This window comes from Manacus candei, unplaced genomic scaffold, assembly GCF_025592945.1.
Source record: "Manacus candei isolate 608988 ecotype Guabito, Panama unplaced genomic scaffold, ASM2559294v1 h1tg000299l, whole genome shotgun sequence".
Taxonomy (NCBI): domain Eukaryota; kingdom Metazoa; phylum Chordata; class Aves; order Passeriformes; family Pipridae; genus Manacus; species Manacus candei.
Genome location: NW_026138347.1, coordinates 213,423 through 227,724, shown reverse-complemented (window position 1 = coordinate 227,724; position 14,302 = coordinate 213,423). Strand labels below are relative to the sequence as shown.

Genomic DNA, 14,302 nt, shown 5'->3' with positions numbered 1-14,302 from the left:
ATTATATATGTAATAGAATAGCAACTAAGAATGACTATAAGATTATATATAATTATATATATCATTATATACACATAATATATACAATAATATATAATATATAATATACTAATATAGTACTATAATATAGAATGCAATATACACAATAATTGTATATATTATATAGTGAGCTGAAGTTATATGCAATATATACAATATACATACAAAATGGTAAATATATTGTATATACTATATATTGTATATATTATATATAATATATAATAGAATAGTAATTAAGAATGATTATAAGATTAGATATAAATATATATCATTATACATACATAATATATATGTATAACAAAATATATTATATATAATTATATATCATAATTATATATACATTATATAAAATTATATATAATATTATCTACTATTATATTATATTATATAATTATAACCACCAATATATAACATTATATACTCATATAATACTTATATTATATTATAATATATATACACTATATGTATAATTATATATATAATTATACATAAGATTATATATAGTTATATACATAAGAATGATTATATATAAGAATAACAATATATAAGAATGATTATAATATAAAATTAAGAATATTAATATAATAATAATACTAAGGCTATAATATTATAATAAGAATAACAATGCAATGTTATTTTTATATACTTAGTATATATTATATATAATAGAATATCAATTAAGAATGATTATAAGATTACATATAATTATATATATCATTATATATACATAATATATATAATATATGATAATGTAGTATATTAAATACAATTATATATGTAATTATATATGTAATTATATATATGTATATATACATAATATAATTATATGTATAATTATATACATAAAATTATATTTAATTATATATATAAGCATTATTATATATAAGAGTGACAAAATATAAGAATTATTATCATATAATATTAAGAATATTATTAATATTATAATACTATTAAGACTATAATATTATAACAATAATAATAATGCAATGTTATTTTTATATACTCAGTATATATTATATATAACAGAATAGCAATTAAGAAGGATTATAAGATCACATATAATTATATATATCATTATATATACCTAATATATATAATTTATAACGTAGTATATTATATATAATGATATATCTAATTATATATATCATTATATGTACATAATATATATAATTTATAACGTAGTATATTATATATAATGATATATCTAATTATATATATCATTATATGTACATAATATATATAATTTATAACGTAGTATATTATATATAATGATATATATCATTATATATATCATTATATGTACATAATATATATAATTTATAACGTAGTATATTGTATATAATGATATATATCATTATATATATCATTATATGTACATAATATATATAATTTATAACGTAGTATATTATATATAATGATATATATCATTATATATATCATTATATGTACATAATATATATAATTTATAACGTAGTATATTATATATAATTATATATCATTATAAATATCATTATATATACATAATAATATAATTATATGTATAATTATACATAAGATTATATTTAATTATATATAAGCATTATTATATATAAGAATGACAATATATAAGAATTATTGTCATATAATATTAAGAATATTATTAATATTAATAATATTCTTAAGACTATAATATTATAATAATAATGTAATGCTACTTATATATATAAATTATATTACTAATATAATAATATTACCACACAATAACAATGTAATAATGACTATATATAACACCCACCCAGCTCACCACATCCCACCTGCATTTCTAACACACTCCACACACCCAGGGTATCCCAAGGCCTTGAAAGCACCACAAAAATCCCCCAGGGATTTATGCTGGAAGCACAAAGGAACATTCCCCCAGCTGCTTGGAATATTTTGGGGGAAAATGCTGCTGAGGTGGATATTTGGGCTGATCTTTGGTGGTCCTGGAGCAACCGGGACATCCTGGGAACCACAATTCTTGTTTGCCAGAGAACGAGGGGAAAACGAGAACCGGGTACTTCTTCCAAGGGTTTTTTAAGAATTCCCAGGATACCACTAAAACCCCGGAGTGTGTTTAGGGTCCCCCCCAAAACACACCTGCACCATGATGTTGTCACTGGAAGCTGCTTCCTGCGCTTCGTTGATCCACCGTTTGACCACGTCGTAGCTGATCTTCATCATGTGCTGCAAGAAGCCACAGACTGAGACTGCAAACAAACCCATCTCAGATTTACCAACCTCTTTATCCCCCACAACCATAAACCAGGTGTTTATTACGTTTCAGTCTCAAACTACCACGTTTTCATCTCCTTTTAAATCAAAATATTAATTAACGAGAGCTTTCCCTGCCTTTTTTCTCCCACGTGAGGGAGAGGAAAGTAAGAGTGAACTTCTTCATCTTGCCCTCCTGGCAAAAATGAACCTGAAGGGGTTAAATCCTTAAACTCTTAAAAGAAATGATCTTTAGGGCAGTGGTTTCATGGCCCCTCCCTGCATAAATTAATCTTCTGGACTAATTGGGAGAGAGGTGATGAGATTTTGTAGTAAATTATTATAACTGTCGTGCTCTAAAGCAAGAGAATGTTGAAGGAGTTTGAGAAGATAAAGGAAACTCCATTGCCACTGTTTTTATGTCCCAGTGAGGAGATGAAGGGTCATCTCAAAGGGAAAAGGAGATGGAGACTCATCTCAAGGGAAAAGGAGATGGAGACTCATCTCAAAGAGAAAAGGAGATGGAGACTCATCTCAAGGGAAAAGGAGATGGAGACTCATCTCAAAGAGAAAAGGAGATGGAGACTCATCTCAAAGGGAAAAGGAGATGGAGACTCATCTCAAGGGAAAAGGGGATGAAGAAAAAACCAAACAGACAAATCCCAGCCCAGGAGTTTGAGGAGCCGAAGGAAACTCCATTGCCACTATTTTTATGTCCCAGTGAGGAGATGAAGGGTCATCTCAAGGGAAAAGGAGAAGAAGGGTCATCTCAAGGGAAAAGGAGAAGAAGGGTCATCTCAAGGGAAAAGGAGATGGAGGGTCATGTCAAGGGAAAAGGGGATGAAGGGTCAACTCAAGGGAAAAGGAGATGGGGACTCAACTCAAGGGAAAAGGAGATGGGGACTCAACTCAAGGGAAAAGGAGATGGGGACTCAACTCAAGGGAAAAGGAGATGGAGACTCAACTCAAGGGAAAAGGAGATGGAGACTCAACTCAAGGGAAAAGGAGATGAAGGGTCATCTCAAGGGAAAAGGAGATTAAGAAAGAACAAAACAAACTAATTCCAGCCCAGCCTTAAAATAATTTGGTGCTTTACTTACCAGGGAAGACACCAGAGCAGAACTGGACACACTGGGGACTTTGTCCACGATGGCTTGTTTCATGTATCTCTCGATGGCCTGTAACATTGTTCCCTGGGAAGGGGAAAAGAAGGGGAAAAAAAGGAGTGTGGGTTCTTTGGAGGAAGAGAATAAAAGCACTCTTTTGTGGTTCAAACCCACTCGTGTCTCCCGGAGCAGGGAGGTGGTTTGTACTCACGTCAGTGATCCTGCACAGCGCTCGGATGGCCGGCCCACGGTAAACATCCTCCTTCCCCGTCATGTCTTTGGTCAGACTGCAATAACCACAGACAGCCTGTCAGAACTGCCTTAATGTCTCCATGATTTGTGATAGATCTCCTTTTATGTCTCCCTTAATATCTCCTTAATTTCCCCTCAATATCCCCTTTTATCATCCCCTTAAACCATCTCCTTGATATCTCCTTAAACATCTCTTGATTTCTCCTTTATCATCTTCTTAAAACACCTCCTTATAATATCTCCTTTAATATCTCCTTGACCACCTCCTTGACCATTTCCTTGACCACCTCCTTGACCATCTCCTTGACCACCTCCTTGACCACCTCCTTGACCACCTCCTTGACCACCTCCTTGACATCTCCTTGACCATCTCCTTGACATCTCCTTGACCATCTCCTTGACATCTCCTTGACCACCTCCTTGACATCTCCTTGACCACCTCCTTGACATCTCCTTGACCACCTCCTTGACATCTCCTTGACCACCTCCTTGACATCTCCTTGACCACCTCCTTGACATCTCCTTGACCACCTCCTTGGCATCTCCTTGACCACCTCCTTGACATCTCCTTGACCACCTCCTTGACATCTCCTTGACCACCTCCTTGACATCTCCTTGACCACCTCCTTGACATCTCCTTGACCACCTCCTTGACATCTCCTTGACCACCTCCTTGACATCTCCTTGACCATCTCCTTGACATCTCCTTTTGTGATGCTCATCTCATCTCACTTAGCTGTCACCAATTAAAATTCTTAATAAATAAAATTCCTAGTAAATAAAATTCCCAATAAATAAAATTCTTAATAATGAGTTATTTGAAAGTTATCAGCTTCTGTGGAAATACAGGTTATTTCAAAATCCACACTCCATAGTGTTGCTTTGCCACAGGCCTGGTTTAATTAGTCACCCATTCTTAATAGTTCTGCTTGAAATTTTGATTTAATAATAGCGAAGCTCAGTTTGCTGAACAGCTTAAAAATATACTCAGTAGAAAATATACGTAATATAAACCTATATTATAAAATATACATTAAAAATATATAAAATATATACAAAATAAAGTGTTTGGCACATGCTACTGAGCCAATTTTTGCCCTTGCAACCACAGCAATGATTATTTATAGTCCAAAAAATCGATAGTTCAGCTGGGAGACTGAAAAGGGGCTTTGCTTTGCTTTTCCCTGACACAAAGTGAAGCCACAGCTTAAGTTGGGACAAATCCACGGAGCACCAATAGTTAAAAAAAAAAACCCAAACCACAAGAAAACAAAGTAGCAACCAGCTGATAACTTTTGTAATTTAAAAAAAAAAAATCGCCTGTAATTAAAAAAATCTCATAATTAAAAAAACCCTGCAGCCTTTTGCCCTTTTGGGAAAAGAGAACGCGGCGAGGAGAAAATAACATTTCAGGAGAAAATAACATTTCACATCCTCTGTGTCACGTTACAAAGCCCAATTTCAGAACTCTGCAGCAGTTAAAATAAACACTTGAAGAGGCAGTTTCAGAGCTCTGATCCTGGTTTGTTTTGGTTTTTTTGGGGAGTTCCCCCACCTGCTTGTGACTATGATGACGTCCTCCGAGATGTTGGCCATCTCCTTGATGGTGAGGTAACACATCCTTCGAAGGGTTTGCTGTGGGAGCAGTGCAGAGAAACGTTAAAAACTCAATTAAAAACATCAATAATTATTTTCCTAGAAGCTTTAGAACTTCAAAGAAAGCGAAATATTTAACTTGAAGAGCTAAAAAAGCTTTTAAACAGAACACATTCTGTTCAAAGTTATGTGCCACGTGTAAAGCTACGTTTGATAATTGGATAACAGCAAAACTCCCTGTTATCAAATCAGAAGAGTAAGAGAGAAATATCTTGTAAAAGGAGAAGAATAAAAAGAATACTAATTCCCATTAATTATATCAGGAGAGATACATCACATCTGCAGGCAGAAGCCTCACAATTATCAGTTAAAAGCTTTGAAAACAGCTTACTTTTATTGTCAAAGAAAAAACAGAAAGTGACAGTGTCTTTGAAAGAAATTGGTATTTATATTTTACAAGACCCTCTTAATGTGGATATGAGGAAGTTTTAAACAGCTTGTACTCCCACACAGTTTTATTCCATCTTAAACACGTGGACAAACCTCTAAAAATTTTTAACAAAAATTAATGAGGCCCATCACATGAAGGGTCCCGAGTTTTTAAAAGGGATCCCAGCAGGACTTTCTCATCCTGCTAATTCCCAAGTTTAATCCAGCATTTTGAGGATGTTCTCATCCCTCGGCTCGAGAAGATCAAGCCCTGGTGGTGCTGATCCATGAGCAGAGCCCGTTGTTGCAGGGAACACAGAATCCCAGAATCAGCTGGGTTGGAAGGGACCTCTGAGATCATCCAGCCCAACCCTTGATCCAACCCCGCCGTGGTTCCCAGCCCATGGCACTGATGCCACATCCAGTCTGTCCTTAAACATCTCCAGGGACGGAGAATCCCCCACTTCCCTGGGCAGGCATTCCAATGGCTGAGCACTCTCCATGGAAAACATTCCTTCTGATGTCCAACCTGACCCTCCCCTGGCACAGCTTGAGGCTGTGCCCTCTTTTCCTATGTTGGTTCCCTGGAGCAGAGCCTGACCCCCCCCCCAGCCCTCCCTCCTGGCAGGGAGTTGCAGAGAGTGAGGAGGTCTCCCCTGAGCCTCCTCCTCTCCAGGCTGAGCCCCCCCAGCTCCCTCAGCCTCTCCTCCCAGCACTTGGGCTCCAGTCCCTTCCCCAGCCTGGCTGCTCTTCTCTGCCCCTGCTCCAGCCCCTCCAGGGCCTTCCTGAGCTCAGGGCCCAGAGCTGGACACAGCACTCCAGGGGTGGCCTCCCCAGCGCCCAGCCCAGGGGCACAAGCCCTGCCCTGCTCCTGCTGCCACACTCTTCCTCAGCCAGCCCAGCAGCCCTTGGCCCTCTTGCCCCCCTGGCCACCCTCGGGCTCCTCTTCAGCTCCCTGCCCAGCCCAACTCCCAGCTCCCTTCCTGCCTGGCTGCTCTCCAGTCCCTCTGGCCCAGCCTGCAGCTGCAGGGGCTTCTTGTGGCCTTGGGGAACCTCAGCCCCTTGCAATCAGCCCATGGATCCAGCCTGGCCAGGGCCCTCTGCAGAGCCCTCCTGCCTTCCAGCACATCAACACTCCCCCAGCTTGGGCTCACCTGCAATGTGCTGATGGTTCCCTCCATCCCCTCACCTAAATCATCAAGAAAGACATTAAACAGGACTGGGCCCAGCACTGATCCCTGGGGACACCCCTGGGGACGGATCCCAGCTGGAAGCAGCTCCATCCCCACCACTCTCTGGGCCCTCAGCCAGTTCCTCACCCAGCACAGGGTGCCCCTGGCCAAGCCTTTTCCAGGAGTGTCCCATGGGAGACGGTGTCAACGCTTTTGATCCACAGGCATCCGTGGATCCGTGCAACCGTTTAATTCCCGCAACCGTTTAATTCCCGTTTGAGTCGAGCAGGTGGGGATTATTTGCAGGTAAAAGCACCAATTATAATTATAATTTGTGTATGAAGCCTCTGTCATTATTCACAGCCTTAACAACAGCAATCCAGCTCAGAACCCACCCAAACAACCCACAGCAGAACCGCGTGATTATTCAGCCCTTTGTTTCCAAAGCAGGAATCGCCTCCAGGCTCGGAGGCGCTTCCCTCCCACATCCCAAAAATCCAACTGTTGTGCAGCCCCTGCAAGTCCAGGCAAAAGCAGCAGAACATCCAGGTACTCACATCATTAGACTGGAACAGCCTGGTCATGGCAAAAAAAGCTTCCGTGGCTTCGGTGGTTCCAAAGTGTTCGCCCTGGAATTCCCACGGAAGGGGCGAGAGGAAAACCAGTGTTGTTACTGAGCTGCCTCCACCTTTCACCCCCATCTTTAATCCCTTCCCACACACCAGGAATCTTTTCCCACGGATTTTCCCCTCCCTCACCTTCTTTCCCAGGGGACACATGCCAAGTTTACCCCCGGGGTTTCAATATAAATCCCATTCCCAGAGAGGGAATAGTTTGCCGAGCAGTTTTCCTGCTGACAGGATGAGCTGGGAAACTTCTTTCCCACTGAAAGCTGGCAGGAATCAGCCTTGGGAATATTCACTCTGGCTGGGAAGAAATTCCAACAGTTTACCTGGTTCAGCAGGTAAAGGATCTTGGTGAGGATGTGAAGGCATCTCCGTGGATTTATGGGGGTCTCATTGAAGATCCGTGCCTGGAAACATGGAATAAATACTGATTTAGTGTAAAGCAACGATAATTATTTCTCTTTCACCACAAAAAATAAAGAAATTTTCAACCAAGTCACTTATAATTTTCATTCAACTCTAAATGTCTCTCAACTCTAAATATGTGTCCCAGAGAACACATTCCTGTTCTTCAGCTCACCCATCTTTAGTTTGCTGGATCTGAACAACCCCTCAATTTACCACCTGGGACTAACAAAAACACCTTAAAATAAAACATTTTTTTATTCAGAAATAAAACACTTTTCTCCTTCAGAAAGAGCCCCCTGAGACTCCACATGTCCACATGGATCACATCAGATAAAGTGACTTTATTTACACCCTCTGTGGTTTTAAATTAATTACATTAATTTATCCATTCGCACTTCCTGAAGGGAAAAAAAAAACAAACCAGAGTTAAACAGCATTATATTCTGATTATTCCTACCTCCTGGAGCACAGCACTCTTCTCCAGATGCTGGAAAGGATTGGAGCCACTACCTGAGGAAGAAGAGACCAGTTAAGGAAATGAACTCCTCACAAAACTTTCTTAAGAATCCTTTTTGTTAAGTTGTTATGTTTAGAGCTACAGGAGAAAAAAAAAAAAAAAGGAGGGGCATTTTCAACATAGCTGGAAGGTGAGGAGAAGAAAGGAGTTTAACAGTTAATTTGCATTAATATCCCTTTACATAAAAGGATTTGCACCTTAATTTTTTTTTTTTTTGCCTAGATTCCCTGTTTTTATCCCTTGGGGCACCAAAAGCACTGAAAGGCATCAGGGCAAGAGGTGATGATCAGGACCCGAAACAGAAGTGAAACCACCTCCCAGAGCCACCATCGGACACAAAAACCCCTCCAAACCCTCCTACTGCTCCTGCCCCTCAGCAGCAACTCCTCCTTTTCTGATCGTTTATTCCTCGTTCTCACACCCCCAGCAGAAGGAAAGTGAAAATGAAACGAAACAGTCCGGGCAGAGGAGATGCTGAGAAGCTTCTCTGAAGCCTTTTGGGTTTTGTTTGTGCATCGAAATGGCTTATGAAGCGTTTATTGTTTTAGATATTACAACGCTGTTCAGGCACGGAGATAAATATAAATACAAAAATAAACATATGGAATCTCTTCCTGAAGGGAGGGAGCACCTGCACGGGGCAGAGATGGATAAAATCCTCTCTGTGTGGACACAGGGAGAACAAACAGGCCCCAGCTCCTTCGGATTCAGAAATACTTTGACAGTCTGTTCTTAAGGCTGAAGCACAAATCTCCCCGAGCTGGGAGAGGCGGGAGACCATGGAATGGTTCGGGCTGGAAGGGATTTTAAGCACCATCCAAACCCACCTGGGGAGGGGACACCTCCCACTATCCCAGGTTGCTCCAGCCCGGCCTTGGACACTTCCAGGGACGCAGGGGCAGCCTGTGCCTGTTCCTCATCACCCTCAGGCCCCTCCCGAGCCCTCCAGACCCCCCGTACCGGACTCCTCGTCCTTCTTATCGAACTTCTTGATCATGGCGGCCGCGCTCCCTCAGCCGCTCCCGCTCCCTCCGAGCGCCGCCGCCGCCGCCTCACGGCCCCGCAGGAAGCACCGCCCCCGCCGCCCGCCGCGCCCGCTGATTGGGCGGCGGAGCTGTCAATCAACCCCCGGGGCGGCTTCGCGCCTTCCGCGGCGCTGAAGGGGCGGGGCCGGAGGTGGGGGGGGGGAGTCTTAAAGGGGCCGCGCGCGTTGTGTGAGGGGAGTGTGAGGGGACGGGCTCGGGGGAAGGAAAATCGCGTGGAAATCGCGTGGAAATCGCGTGGAAATCGCGTGGAAGTCGCGTGGAGCTCCCGTGGCAAAGCGGCCATTTGAGCCTCCTGGAAAAAAAAAAAGAGAATTCATGTGTAAGTCGCGTGTAAGTCGCGTGTAACTCGCGTGTAACTCGCGTGTAACTCGCGTGTAACTCGCGTGTAACTCCTGTAGCTCACGCATAATTCGCACATAACTTACATGTAACTGATAACTTACATGTAACTCACGTGTAACTCCCACATAACTCACAAGTTATTCACATGTAACTCACCTGTAACTCCCATGTAACCCCCACATAACTCGCGTGTCATTAGGAATTAAAAGCTAAAAAAATTAGAAATATAGGTCAAAATTTAGGAATCAAAAGTTAAAAAGATTAGGAATAGGGATATGAAAGTTTGGAGTTAAAAGCTAAGAAATTTAGGGATACGGAAAAAAATTGGGAATTAAGAGCTAAAAAAATTAGTAATACGGACGCGAATTTAGGAATTAAAAGCTAAACAAATTTGGAATGAGGATATGAAAATTTGGAGTTAAAAGCTAAAACAAAAAATTGGGATCATGGATAAAAAAATTAGGAATTAAAACCTAGAGAAATTAGGAATACACTTAAAATCTTATGAACTAAAAGCTAAGAAAATTAGGAATATGGATAAAAAATCAGGAATTAAAAGCTGAAAAAAACTATTGCAATATCATTTTCCTGAGTGTTTTTATTCCGTGGCTCAGCCTTTGATCCATCCTGCTTATTTATACTCCAATCACATCCAGGTGGAATTTCCTCCCGGAGGAATTCCTGCTCTTTTTATTTGTCCTTAATTCCTTATTATTATTATTATAATTATTATTATTTCCTTGGAGGGGCTCCATAATTTTGTAGGCAAAATGTCAGCACTGCAATTTCTCCCCGGATCAGGGAAACCCTCCCTCCTTCCTTATTTTCAGGGCCCTGTTTTGATTTTTCCAGGTGCCTCCAGCTTTGGGACAGGGGGCTGGGACTGCTACCCCTTGCCTGAACTAATTAACAATAATTCCAATTAGAGCAGGGAAGCAACTTGCTGGGAAATCATTCCATTTACAGTCAGCAGGGGTGAACCACACCCTCAGATATTCCCGGGAGATAAGAAGATTTTTGGGATGAACTCACATCCTGAGGGGTTTTTTTTGGGCCTCGGAGCAGGAACACATGTGGGAGGCGACAAGAAATGAGGGAATTCCTGGCTAATTCCCCAAAGGAAAGCAAAAGCAGATGGATCATTTCTGCTCCTTTGCTGCACCATTCCAGTTTCTGTTTGCGAAGTGAATGTCCCTCTCCCCCAAGGGACATTTTTTTTTCCTGGGGTTACTCCTCATCCCTGCTGCTGGCACCTTAAACCAGGCACTTTTACTCCCTTTAAGCTCTGGTCCTGGCCTAGAATCCAGCTTTTCTCACCCAAAAATCCCTGGTTCAGGAGCCACAGCCAACACCACAACCCTTCCACGTGTGACATCCAAGGACAAACAGGTAAATTCCAACAGAGCGCCTCAACCACTTCAGTGTGTGGTGGTGCATCCCCCTGGCCTCCCCCTCCCTGGAATTCCCACTCCCCATCCCAGATGGATGGCAAAGTGTTCCCTGACCACACCAGGCGGGCAGGACTGCCCCAGGAATTCTTGCCTGGCAAAATTGGGAGTGAATTGTTCCTGCCGGGAACAGCAGCTGCCCAACCCAGGTGAGGAACGGGGCACAACCAGTTAATCCCTAAAAAAACCCTCCAGTGCTTCCCAACTTGGCTCGTGGCCAGGAGGTGAATTCCATGATGGCTGAGGGCAATCATGGAAATCACAGAGCGGTTTGGGATGGAAGGGAATTGAAAGATCATCCCATTCCACCCCCTGCCGTGGGCAGGGACACCTCCCACTGTCCCAGGTGGCTCCAACCCGGCCTTGGACACTTCCAGGGATCCAGAGGCAGCCACAGCTTCCCTGGGCAAGGAGTCCTTCATCTCCCTATTTCAAGATTCCTTTATTTCTCTGTCTCTTTGGAGGCTCAGAAGGAAGGGGTTTGGATTCCATGGAAAAGTTTGATCAGCACTCGCTCTGATTATTCTGACCACTGAATTAATTCAGATAAACCCCAAAACCAGGCACCAAGAGAAGCTGGAGAGACACCTAGATCCTAAATATTGGAATTTTGATGGGAGACAGCGTGAAGAAAGGCCAGGGAAAAGGAAAGAACCCTCCAGCCCTGAGGGACTCACATCATCCAGGGTGTGGTAGGAGCTGAAGTCGAAGCTGGTGCTTCGCTCCCTCTGGGCGCTCTCGGCCATGTCCTGCTGCTCCTTGTCCAGAACCTCCTAAAAGGAGACATTCCAAGGGGGAGAAAAGTCTGCTTCGGTCACAACATGAATTTTAAAAGGCAAGTGTTTGTGCTGAGTGAACCAGAGAATTCCTGGAACGGTTTGGGTGGGAAGGGAACTGAAGGATCATCCAGTTCCAACCCCAGGGACACCTCCCGCTATCCCAGGTTGCTCCAACCTGGCCTTGGACACTTCCAGGGATCCAGGGGCAGCCACAGCTTCTCTGGGAAATCCATTCCAGCCCCTCCCCACCCTCCCAGCCAGCAATTCCTTCCCAATATCCCACCTATCCCTGCCCTCTGGCAGTGGGATGCCATTCCCTGTGTCCTGTCCCTCCCTGCCTAGTCCCCAGTCCCTCTCCAGCTCTCCTGGAGCCCCTTTAGGCCCTGCCAGGGGCTCTCAGCTCTCCCTGGAGCCTTCTGTGGGTGGGCTGTTAAGGAAATCCCTTGCTGACGATCCAGGAGCCACCTGAGCTGGGAATGAGGCCCCTTTGCAGCTCCACCCCCCACACTCCCACCCTCAGACCGGGTTTCCTTACGGGATCAATCCCAGGTTTCCCATACGGAGCCTCCGACCTCTCAATCCTTAAAACAACTTAATCTCGGTACAATAATTAAATAACGAAATAAGAGCTGGTGGCTCTTGGTGGGGGGGGGACCCCCAACAAAGGACACCCTGGATTTTTACACCCCCATAGCCTGAGGGTGGGAAAAGTCTGGGATCATCAGCTCCTTCCGCGTGTCCGAGTGTCACCGGGATGGGCCCCAAAGGTCCCTGTGCCCATCCTGGTTGGGGACAGCTCACAACTTCTCACCTCAGGGCTCAGCCTGCAGCTCCACCCCGAGCTCCCCGCACTGAGGGCATCCCCCAACGTTCCTTAACCCTAATTTTTCATGGAATTCCAAGGATTTTCCTGGAAATCTACCAAAACCGAGCCGTTCTCCAGCCCGACCAGCACAAACTCCCGCAGAGGTTTCCTCTTCCGGAAGACCAGGAGCTGCACAGCTCATCCGCACCAAAATCCCACCCCAAAAATTGGGACACCACGGGGTTTTGCCCACGGCTTTGGAAGGAATCCTTGGAAAAGAAGGGCTGAACCTTCCCAGGAGTGTTTTCCTCCCCCAAAGCCGCATTATCAGCCCCAGTTCTTGCCCAGCCCGAGGCTGTTCTTGCCCTGCCCTTCCCAGCCTCCCTGACGTGGGATCCCAGCCTGGCCAGGGTTCATCCAGCCAGCCCTGGGAATCCGGGATAGCCGGGAATTGCCCTGGAACCGGGGCAGTGTTTTCACCTGGAACGTTTCCAGTCACCGCCCTCGGGTGGCTCCGCCTCGTCCTCCAGGCTTTTTCCAGCTTTCTGGGCTGTCAAGGGTAGTTCTCACTCCTGGAGGAGCAGAGGGAGGATTTACCTGCTTCCCAGGAGGAACTGGCCGGGAAATGCTACGATCCAAATTATCCTTTTCCTTCCCTTTCCTGGATATTGTAGAATATATATATTTATTTTAATTAATTAATTAATTAATTAATTAATTAATTAATTTCTATCACAGTATTTTATTTATTGTAATATATTTTATATAAAATGTATTTGTATATTCCTATTCGTATATGTATTGGATAGTATATATTATATATAATATATATTCATAATAATACATTATATAAATAGATATTTATAATAGGTAATTATAAATGTAATTATCTATATTTATCTATAATTATGTATTATATATAATATATATGATATACAATTATATAATATATATTAAATAAAAATATAATATAAAATATATATTTATATATATTATATATAAATATAATATATAATACATATAATATATATAATATATATAAATATATAATATAATATATCATATATATAATATATATAAAATATATAATATATAATTATATAATATATTTTACAATATTATATGTAATACATAATTATATATTATATATTGTATTATATAATATATATTATATAATATATAATAATATATTATATATATAATATATATATTATATATATTTATTATATGGAAACATATATATATGAAAATGTATATTATATTAAAAATTATATTTTTCTATATCTTTTTTCCCGATGCTCTGTGCCAAGATAAAATTCCAGCTGTCAGAATAAACAGAGGCAGACGAGCCCGGAGCCGGGGAGGATTTGTTGGGAGCAGGATCTGTGGGAATCCTGGGAATGCTGCGGGATGGAGCCCGACACAGGAGCTCTGCAGGTCTCCCTTTGACTTCCACTTTTGAGGTTTTTTTTTGGGACCAGCAAGTTCCAGCTCCAGCACTGGAA

General features: G+C 41.9%; 1 protein-coding gene across 1 annotated transcript in view; it reads right to left on the bottom strand.

Moving 5' to 3' along the window:
* COPG2 (COPI coat complex subunit gamma 2) overlaps positions 1 to 9,441 on the bottom strand; it is a 34,766-nt gene extending 25,325 nt beyond the window's left edge. The window contains exons 1-8 of the mRNA XM_051775450.1: positions 9,338 to 9,441; positions 8,318 to 8,370; positions 7,779 to 7,859; positions 7,384 to 7,455; positions 5,185 to 5,264; positions 3,589 to 3,664; positions 3,372 to 3,464; positions 2,158 to 2,244 (exon numbers count right to left, since the gene is read on the bottom strand). Coding sequence (XP_051631410.1) covers positions 2,158 to 2,244; positions 3,372 to 3,464; positions 3,589 to 3,664; positions 5,185 to 5,264; positions 7,384 to 7,455; positions 7,779 to 7,859; positions 8,318 to 8,370; positions 9,338 to 9,374 — 579 coding nt within the window. The 5' untranslated portion in view covers positions 9,375 to 9,441. The remainder of the gene's footprint in view (positions 1 to 2,157; positions 2,245 to 3,371; positions 3,465 to 3,588; positions 3,665 to 5,184; positions 5,265 to 7,383; positions 7,456 to 7,778; positions 7,860 to 8,317; positions 8,371 to 9,337) is intronic.
* Positions 9,442 to 14,302: the final 4,861 nt, after the last annotated feature.